Genomic DNA, 10316 nt, shown 5'->3' with positions numbered 1-10316 from the left:
AGGCAGAGAGAGAGAGAGGGAAGCAGGCTTCTCGCTGAGCAGAGAGCCCGATGCGGGACTCGATCCCAGGACCCTGAGATCACGACCTGAGCCGAAGGCAGCGGCCTAACCCACTGAGCCACCCAGGCGCCCCAGATTTTATTTATTTTATTTTGAGAGAGAGCAAGAGAGTGCATGCACAGGCAGGGGGAGGAGCAGAGGGGGAAGGAGGGAGGGGGAAAGAACTCAAGCAGATTCCACCCTGAGCTGGGAACCCCATGTGTGGCTGGATCTCAAGACCCTGAGATTATGACCTGAGCCAAAACCAAGAGTTGGACGCTTAATTGACTAAGCCACCCGGGCACCTCTAAAAGATTTTGTTTTTAAGTAATCTTTCCATCCAGTATTGGGCTCGAACTCACAACCCAAGGTCAGGAGTCCACCAATGGAGCCAGCCAGGCACCCCACCTCAGAAACTTCTAGAACTACCGGCACCTGGGCCCCAATTCCAATTCAGTTGGTTTAGGCCTGACTCCTCCAAACGTGGTCCGTGAGCAAGCAGCACCAGCCGCACCGTGGGAGCTGGTTGGAAGTGAGGCTGTTCAGAACAGAGTTCAGTGGATGGAAATGTGAAGAAGGCCGTCGAAGGCCGGGGGACGTGCAGAGGGACTCTGCCTCCACCTTGCGTTCGTGACAGAGGGGGCCCAGTTCTGTTCTCGGGAATCCAGGTCTCTGTCAACCAGTAAAGCCGAGGGACAGATGGACGCAGAGGCCCCGTTTGGCCATCCCTGGTTAATCCTTAAGGAAATGCGGTCCTGGACTCGTCCGTCGGCTTTTGTCATTGTCAGGCTTTTTTGTACAGCTTCAGGCATTTGCGGTCAAGGTCTGGTTCTAAAGCCCATGTGCTATTTTTCGTCTCCCCTGGGGCCGGAAAGGGGCTGTGCTCCGTGCGGTGAGTCGCTGCCAGTACCCCAGCCTCGTAGACGCTGCCACAAAAGGGGGCAGGCTGTACCTCAGGCCCGTGCTATTTTTACTTAAGGTTCTCATGACGGCAGAACCATAGAGCTTTCCAGAGTTGCCGGTTGCTCAGCTGTTGTCCACAGAGCCAGCTCCGTAGGCAGCTCTTGCTCTCAGGACTAGATCAGTGTGGGAGTGAGGGGCTGGAGCCCAGGCCGTCGGACAGAGTGTCTCTGCTTTCCCAGCAGAGTCCTAGCTGTGCGGGCCCCGAGAGTGCGCGTGATTGAGCACTTTCCAGAGCCTGGGCCTGGTTTTGGCTTCCATGTGTTCCGGAGGGAGGCATGGCTGGGCCGTAGTGCTCGGCTCTTGGCGTCCTGGCTCTGCCGCTCGCTGGCTCATGCCCGGGGCGGGTTCCTTCCCCTCGTGGCGGGACGGGCTCCCCGTCCATGTCTTGAGGAGCCAGAGGCTCGCAGACATTAAGGCACTTAGAGCCATGCTGAGCTAAAAGGATGTGCTGTGAGCAAATGAATCCGTGGTGACAGAAGACAGGTCACTGGTTGCTCAGGGCATGGGGACAGGATGACAAAGGGCCACAGGAAAACTTTCAGGGGTCATGGATGTGTTCTTCATTGCAGTGGAGCGTTCATAGGCGTGTACGCACGTCAAGACTAACAAATTGTGGCGGCGGTGGGGGGGGCACCTGGGTGGCTCAGTTGGTTGAGCGGCTGCCTTGGGCTCAGGTCACGATCCCAGGGTCCTGGGATCGAGCCCTGCGTTAGGCTCCCTACTGGGCAGGAGGCCTGCTTCTCCCTCTCACTCCCGCTGCTTGTTTCCCTCTCTCGCTGTGTGTCTCCCTCTGTCAGGTAAATAAAATCTTAAAAAAAAAATAGTGATCATTATGCCGGAAAAGCGGGAATCCTTAGAAAAAAACAAGCCTGCCCACTTCTTGGGGTATTGTCACTTACTCATCAAGTGATTTTTGGAGCACCTGGTGAGTGCCATGTGCCAGAAGGACCGCAGCGAGCAAGACGGATTCGTGCCCACCGGCATGGAGCGCAGGCGCCCTGCCCGTGCCCACTGTGACGGTCGCCGCGCGGCAGAGAGGGCGTGGCTGTGGGTGGGCCGGGGCTCCTGCAGCCAGCGCCCCTCCCTCTCCCCCCAGATTGAACCGGCCTCTGACCCTCTCAGAGAAGATCGTGTATGGACACCTGGATGAGCCAGCCAAACAGGAGATCGAGCGGGGCAGGACGTACCTGCGGCTGCGGCCCGACCGCGTGGCCATGCAGGACGCCACGGCGCAGATGGCCATGCTGCAGTTCATCAGCAGCGGCCTGCCCAAGGTGGCCGTGCCGTCCACCATCCACTGCGACCACCTGATCGAGGCCCAGCTCGGGGGTGAGAAGGACCTGCGCCGGGCCAAGGTGAGCGGAAGGGGCACCGAGGGCCAGTGAGTGTGGCCTGGGACGGAGGGCAGAGCCCTCGAGCTAGGCTCTTCGGTGTAGTCTTGTTTGAAACATTTTTGCTCTTTCCTAACTCTGAAAATACCATTTGCTTATTCTTTTTTTTTTTTAAGATTTTTATTTATTTATTTGACAGACAGATCACAAGTAGGCAGAGAGGCAGGCAGAGAGAGAGAGGAGGAAGCAGGCTCCCCGCTGAGCAGAGAGCCCGATGTGGGGCTCGATCCCAGGACCCTGGGATCATGACCTGAGCCGAAGGCAGAGGCTTTAACCCACTGAGTCACCCAGGTGCCCCCCATTTGCTTATTCTGAGGATGTTAGAAAATACAGAGAAAGCCTTTAAAAAAAAAAAAAAAAAAGGCCCCAAACCCCCCAAAACCCTCTTAGTCTTCCCACATTAAAGGCATCTTTTTGTGGTCATTTTTCTGTTCTGTTGGGAAAATCATGCAGCCACCAGCTTCTGGTATATCTTGCTGGCTGCTCTGGAGAGGGAGACTTAAGCTTCTCCTCCCGCCAGCCTCAGCTGTACGCTCGCACGTTGGCTGATTCTGGAGGACCCCGGCCGGGAGGCACGCAGGTGGTGTTGCGGTTTGTAAATCCGAGGGGGCCGAGGCCCTGTTCAGGGAACCCCCCGTCTTGAGTGCTCTCACTGATGGGCCTCTTTGGGGGCTCTCCTCTGGGAGTTTGCTTCACGAGGTAGAAACAGTTGTGTGCCACGTGGAATAGTTTTTTTCCTTGACTTCCCAGCCTTCCATATGGAATGAGATTGCCACCGCTTCCCCCAGCCCCCGCCTGTGGTACCTTTGTGTGTGGCTGCCCTTGACCACAACAGATCTCTGCCAGCTCTGGGCGCCACCCTTTCCGCCCCCTGCACTGGAAGTGGACACCCCTCTTGGGGGGCCGCTGGTAGGAGCTGAATGCTGGCAGGGCTGCCATTGAAAGTGCTCTGGCTCCCAGGGTCAGCACAGCTCACAGAGCCTCTCAGACCCATGGGAAACATTCTTGTTTTCCCACTCGAGCCCTCCCTTCCCACCCTGGCCTGTCACTCTGGGTCCTGGCTGCCAGGAGCTCTTTTTCTGCTCCGTGGAAAAAGCCCAGCCTGCTGGCCAGAGGTTTCCCAGTTAGCAGCAGCTGGGGGTCTTGGGGGGCAATGGTATAGGGGCCCCTGCAGTGCCGGCAGCTGGCTGTGGCCAGGAACAGGGTCCTCTGCAGCCCTGGGAGTGACTGATCGCTCTAGGCCACCGCCTTCAGGGTCTGGCTTTACTTTATGGATTCTGAATCTGCCTTCTGGAAATGCGATTCACAGGATCACGGGATTTCAGTGTTTATTGACCACTAGTGATGTGCTGGGCGCTGTGCTAGACGCTGGGGTTGCAGTGTGAACAAGACAGGGGCCCTGCCTTCATGCATCTCAGAGGCTAGTAGGGAGACAGACGCTAGACCATCACACAAGCAGGTCATTGCCGATTTGGATGTATCTTATGAAGGGGAGACAGGATTCTGAGAGAGTATAGGAAAGAAGTGTAATTTGGACTCTGAGGGGAAAGGGACAGTCTCTTGGGAATGTGACATGTCAGCTAAAACTCACACAGATAAGCTGATATTAACGGGAGGAAGAACATTCTAGGCAGAACAGTGTATATATAAACCCCGAGGCAGGAAGCAACTTGACGCATTTGTGAAGGGTGTGGTGTGAGGTGGATGGGGGCAGGCGGCCCTGAGGGCCATGGGCACCATCCTGGGAGTCCCCGAAGGGCTTAGGCAGAGGAGGGTGATGGTCAGATTTGCATATATTTGTGGAGTCCCTGTGGTTGGGGATCAGAGTGTCAGAGTGACCTATCCGGGGTCACACAGCCAGAGAAGGCTCTAGGCTGAGTTAAGGCTGAGACTCTGCTCCACCATTCTGTCCCCCTCCACCACTGCCACCACTTGCCCAGACATGAGAACACGCACTCCCACAACCACTGCCTCCTGCCTGTGGTGCCAATGTTATGTAAGTGACTGATTTGAATGAAAAAGCTGTCTTAGTAATTATTAATCAAGAGAGATGGCTCCAGGGGCCCAAGTTTTTTGTATGCTATTTGTTTGCCTGGGGCTACTGATGGAACTCAGAAGGATGCATGGTTGGTCTGGAGTTTAGATGAAGGAGACTTTGTGGCCTTGAGGGTCTCTGTTGAGGGCCTGGGAGCTGACAGTGAGTCCCTCTGCCTTGGAGCGTGGGTCTCCATGCCCAGAGGCCAGCCCATGTCACTGCCTGGTTCCTCCTTTGGGACTCTGTGCCGTCTGCCCCGGTCCCTTCCCTTTTGTGACTGGACTCTCCCCTGTCGAGGAAGACTCTTCCTTTAGTCTTCCAGATAAACCCTGAGCTCACGTCAGCTGTGCTGGGAAGCCTTCCCTGCCCACTGAGGAAGCTACCTTCCAGTTCCAGGCAGAGTGGCCACGGCCTGTCCTGTCGTGTTGAAATCTGCATTTTAGCACATGGTCCATCAGAGTCTTTCCTTTGGGGACCATCAAATGTATTACCAAATTCTGAGCACCTAGAACGTGCCAGGCGCTGGTGTTCCTAGATGTCCTCTTCCTTATAAGGGAGGTAGCTCTATCTTATGTTGGAATGTAACTCTTGGGTTATGTGGCGGCACAGACCTGGTTTCAGACCCTGGGGTTTAATTCTGGGATCTCCAGCAAGTTAGATCATCTTTGAGCCTCTGTTTTTTGCATCTGTAAAATGGCCTCGAAGACAGTACCTTCCCTCTTCAGTGGGAGGGACTGTGAGCATGTGTAGTGCAGTGGGCATTCAGTAAATGTCAGCCAGGGTTGCTGACGTTGCCTTAAATGAGGCATCCGAGGCTTAGGTGGAGAAACAGCCCCTCACGTGAGCTATAGTGGGACTGGACCCCACACTTAATCCCAGGCTTCCCTTAGCCCCCTTCCCCCAACACTATATCCCAGTTAGACGGTCCTAGGGTCGTGTGCCCCTCACTGCTGGCCTTGACGGAGGACTTGAGTGCCAGAGGGACCGTTGGAGGTGATATAGCCAAGTTCCTTCTACAAATAAGGAAACTGAGATCAGGGTAGAGAAGGGACTCGTGCCAGACCCACTCCCTGGCCAGGTGTGACAGAACTGTCTCTGCTCCCTTGCCTTTCTCCCTAGGCCAGCCCGCTGAGACTGGGCCAACATCCAGGCCCTTTTGGAATTACTTGTAGAAGGCCTCCGGGAGAGGGCCTGTCTTCACAGCACCAGCATTTCAGAGTCGGGTGGCAGTGGGTGGTTGGGGGGGGGTCAGCGAGGGTCATCCCAGACACACACCGTGTTACTAATGTTCTGGTTATTGATTTGTCTCAATAGGACATAAACCAGGAAGTGTATAATTTCCTGGCAACTGCGGGTGCCAAGTATGGTGTGGGCTTCTGGAGGCCTGGCTCTGGGATCATTCACCAGGTAAAGCTGGGCTTGGCCTGCCTTTCTGGGGGAAGGGCCCTTAGGGAATCAGAGAGCACCTCCTGGCCTACAGGAGCAGAAGGCCAGAGGCTCAGGAGGGGGGAGGGGGGTTGTATTATTTTTTTGGTCTTGTTTTTTTCCCACGAGTGTTACTCCTTGTTGCGTGGACAGCTGACATTGGATGGGTGTTCTGTGCGCTGGCAGTAGACTTAGCACTTGACAGATAATAACTTACATCATTGTTCACCACAACTCTGTGAGGTGCCTCCGGGGGTCTGGCCCCAGAGCCGAAGCTCTGCCCCGTGTGCCGCAGGTGCCTCCTGTCACACCAGGTGTTCCTCCCCCCTCGGTGCACGGAGCGCTCCTTAGGGTCTTTCTGGCCCTTCTGGCCCCTGATTCTGCAGGATGGAGGTACCCGAGGTCACATGGCTTTGTTAGCCGGGGTTCTTCCGGGCTTTCCTGAGGGACGGATGATCTTTTGATGGGCGATTTTGTCTCTGCGAGTGCAGGTGTGTGCCTGTGTTTCTGGGGAGATCGGGGCTTCACTTTCACCCAAGGTGACTGATGTCTGGGGTGTGCACTGGTTTGCGTGTCCATTTGCCATCCATCCTGGATGTGTGAGGCCTACCTCTTTGCACCTTTCCAAGGTGACCCTTCTCCCCACCTCTGTCCCAGGCCTCCGTCAAGACGAGCTGAGTCAGGCTGTAATCTGACCCTGCTCCAGCACTGCCCCACTCCGAAACCAGAGCCCACGGATCACTGCTCTGCCCTTTCGAGCCATTGCCCTTGCCAGGAAGGGACTGCCTGGGAATGGCAGATCACAGCTGTCTGCAGGGCGTAGAAGGCCTCTCTTGGCGGCAGGGCTGGGGAGTCAGGGAGATCCAACTTTGGACTTTAATCGTGAAGGGCACCCTAGTCCAAGGGTCTCCCTTTCTACCCCGTTAGAAACACACTGGCCGCCAGCTAAGTGTACAGCGTGATATATTTTTCCTTTATTTTAAATTGCTATTTTATTATTTTAAAATTTTTTATTAAAATATTTATTTAGACAGGGTTGGGGGAGGGGCAGAGGGGAGAATCTCAGGCAGATGCCACACTGAGTGTGAGCCCGACCTGGGGCTTGATCTCAGGACCCAGAGATCATACCTGAGCCGAAATCAAGAGTCAGTTGCTTTTAACTGACTGTGCCAGCCTGGCACCCCGATTTTTTTTTTTTTAAGATTTTATTTATTCATTTGAGAGCAGGAGAGAGTGCTCATGTACACATGCAGGGGGAGGGGTGGAGGGGAGGGAGATGCAGACTCCCCACTGAGCAAGGAGCCTCCATTCAAGGACCCTGGGATCATGACCTGAGAGGAAGTCAGACGCTTAACCCATTGAGCCACCCAGGTGCCCCTAATTTTTTCCTTTAAAAAGAAGATTCCCTTGAAGCGTGTGATCTCTGTGCAGCTCCGGTTTTCCTCTCCCCCTTGATGTCAGGCCATCAGCAGCTTTCACCCGCCACGTCCATACCAACCTTAACCCCTTCCCTCCACCTCGAATGTCCTGTGCCCAGGCCTGGCACACCCTTCCTCCCCATCTCTGCCTTTTGGTTAACCTCTGAAGGCCCATTGCCCTCATTCCCGGCATTAGAGCCCCCTTGTGTGACCCTCTGTGGGTCCCCTCACATTATGACCCCCGTACGTGCAGGTGCTTACGCCCTAGACCATGTGCTCTGGGGACAGAGACTGCACTTCACCGAGTCCTCTGTAGCTCTGGGCCTGGGGCCAGGTGGGTACAACTAGGTCCTCGGTATACACATGTGTGGAAGGATGGCTAACGGACACTTCTCTTCCTCTCCTCCATCCACGTCCAGCTGCCTGTGGAGGTCACAGTCACAGCCAGCTTCATGGTGACACTTTGTACAGTCCTAGGGTCTGCACTGACCCCTTCCTTTTGGACAGGGACCATATGAGTGGTTTGTACTGTGTAGACCACACCGAATTCTGTGTGTCTGCTCTACATGGATCAGACCTGCAGAACCTTGAGGAGCCTTATCTTAACGAGTTTTAAACTTCGGCTTATGGCTGGGGCCAGGAGGCCGGAGGAATGAACCAGTTGAGCGGTGCCCTGTCCAGCAGCTGTTTGTCTAGGATGTCTTCTCTGTTGGCCCTCTCTCCCGGCCACTTGCCACCCTCCCGGGGAAGGAGCCAGCCCTTCTAACTGCTGGCAGTCCTGAGAAGCAAGAGCCCCTCTCCTTGCTGAGTCTGCTGGGAGATGTGTAGCCCAGCGCAGGGGTCCTGGGGTTTCTATAATGTTCCATGGAGCCTGTCCACCATGAGGCAGGCCCAACCAATCATGGAGCCTTGCACGTCTGTGACCTCCTTTCCCCTTCCCAGCATCCGAGCGTGTGCTGCTAAACAATAAATAGAAATACTGCCTCTCCCAGTAATACACACGAGCTCATGGAGTTACCACTGTGAGCACTACTGGCTGTTTCTGTCGATGTGCAAACAGGTCTGGAAGGTGAAGTGACTTGCCCAAGTTCCCACACCTACCAGCAGGCGGTAGGGCTGGGGCTTAGGCTGAGGGCCCCTTGGCCGGGGCTTTTCCAGCAACATCCTGTGGGCTCTGATGCCTGGATTGGGGGTCAGGGCTGCTCTGGATAGCTGCACCTCTAGAATCAGGTGTCTGGGGAAATGCTCACTGCCAGCACCTTCCCAAAGTTGGGAGGAGGCCCCGGATGAGGGAGACCCCTTGCGGACACTGGAGCCAGGTCCTGAGGGAATCGTCCCTCCTAAGAAGCCCAGTGGGCACGTGCCACGAGGTCGGGAGTGGTGTCAGGAGCTCCTGGACAGCCACACCTGTCACAGAGCACATTCCTGTGTCCCTGCTTGTCTGGTTCATACCGTGAGTCCACGGTCAAGGCAGTACAGGTGTTCTTGGTACCGTGTCACAGACATGGATGCTGGGGCACGAGGAAGCCCTTGCAAGCCCCAGTCAGACAGTCCAGGACTGTGGAAGCTGGTCAGGAGCCCGGCTCCCTGTCTCTCTTCCGGCCACACTTGAGGGGCCCGTCCTGGAGGGGTGCCTAGGAATGGCCCAGGGAACAGCTTTGCTGACCCCTTTGGTCCCTACCTCCGTTTTCTGATGAGGGCTTTTAGGCTGAAGATCTTCAGGTCTTTTTCAGATCATTCTGGAAAACTATGCATACCCTGGGGTTCTTCTGATTGGCACTGATTCTCACACCCCCAATGGCGGTGGCCTGGGGGGCATCTGCATTGGAGTCGGGGGTGCCGATGCAGTGGACGTCATGGCCGGGATCCCCTGGGAGCTGAAGTGCCCCAAGGTAAGGAGTAGGGAAGGGCTTTTTTGGGGGTGGCTGCAGAGCGGTGGTTGGTGCAGAGGCGTGGGGCTGCTGAGACCGGGTGGGGCGAGGGACTACTTCAGACTTAGAGCTCTTCTCGAGAGGCGCAGGGTAAATAAGCAGGAGTGGGACCCAGCAGGCCGGTCCTTCGGCTTCCCGGTTGGAGTATGACACGTGGCGCCTGTAACTGCTGTCTCGCTCTGCCTGTTCAGGTGATTGGTGTGAAGCTGACGGGCGCGCTCTCCGGTTGGACCTCCCCCAAAGACGTGATCCTAAAGGTGGCGGGTATCCTTACGGTGAAAGGTGGCACAGGCGCCATTGTGGAGTACCATGGGCCTGGTGTGGACTCCATCTCCTGCACCGGTGAGGGGGGCGGCCATGGGATGCGGTCGTCAGCCCGTGATGGGCCTGATGGGGCCTAGAGTTGAACCATGGAAGCAGGGAATGGCCTTCCCCTGAGAACCCATCTAGTCTGGGGGACGTGGGTGGACACCTAGAGGTGGGGAGGATATTATCTAGTCAGGGTCACTCAGTAAACTTCAGCTGCCATGGCCCTGGGCTTCCTTGGGTGATCCAGAAAGGGAATCCCAGAGGTGGTGGTGGGAATGGCGAGTCAGAGCCAGGGCTTCATTCATGAAGCAGCCCCCTTCCCACATCTTCCCGGGACCCTCACTCATTTCCCTGGAATTAGACTTACCACCTACTAGACTACAAGATTAGTAAGTAGGAGCCAGCATCTTCTACCCATCACTCCAGGTGACCTGGCTTCAATGCCTGCGTGCTCCGGGATGTAGGAAGACTTGGAAAAAGCCTTCCAGGTGGTCCAGTCCAGACTTCTCAGCTCCACGGCAGCCCCACGGGGCTTGTACCCCTCCAGAGATGGCTCGGTCTTATAGGGAGCCCTTACTACATTGGACAGCGCACTTTGGAAGCGGATAGCAATCCTATCCCCATGCCCCAGCAACCCCAGGAGACTAGTATCCTGATACAGTCAGGACATCTGTAGGCCTCCCCGGTTCTGTGTGAGGCTCTGTGGTCCAGACAGTGGACATCCTTCCAGTCTTGTTGCTGGAAAACCTGAGACCCAGAAACATTTCCACATGGCACTGCAGTGTGGCTGAAAGGAGGGCAGGCC

General features: G+C 55.8%; 1 protein-coding gene across 1 annotated transcript in view; it reads left to right on the top strand.

Annotated features, from left to right (window-relative positions):
• LOC111157631 (aconitase 2) overlaps positions 1-10316 on the top strand; it is a 55134-nt gene that overhangs the window by 35209 nt on the left and 9609 nt on the right. The window contains exons 3-6 of the mRNA XM_022519220.1: positions 2099-2357; positions 5743-5835; positions 9005-9163; positions 9394-9544. Of these exons, the coding sequence (XP_022374928.1) occupies positions 2099-2357; positions 5743-5835; positions 9005-9163; positions 9394-9544 (662 nt within the window). The remainder of the gene's footprint in view (positions 1-2098; positions 2358-5742; positions 5836-9004; positions 9164-9393; positions 9545-10316) is intronic.

This window comes from Enhydra lutris, unplaced genomic scaffold, assembly GCF_002288905.1.
Source record: "Enhydra lutris kenyoni isolate GAN:26980312 unplaced genomic scaffold, ASM228890v2 scaffoldscaffold55, whole genome shotgun sequence".
NCBI classification, from domain to species: Eukaryota; Metazoa; Chordata; class Mammalia; order Carnivora; family Mustelidae; genus Enhydra; species Enhydra lutris.
This window is presented reverse-complemented; position numbering and strand designations above follow the sequence as displayed.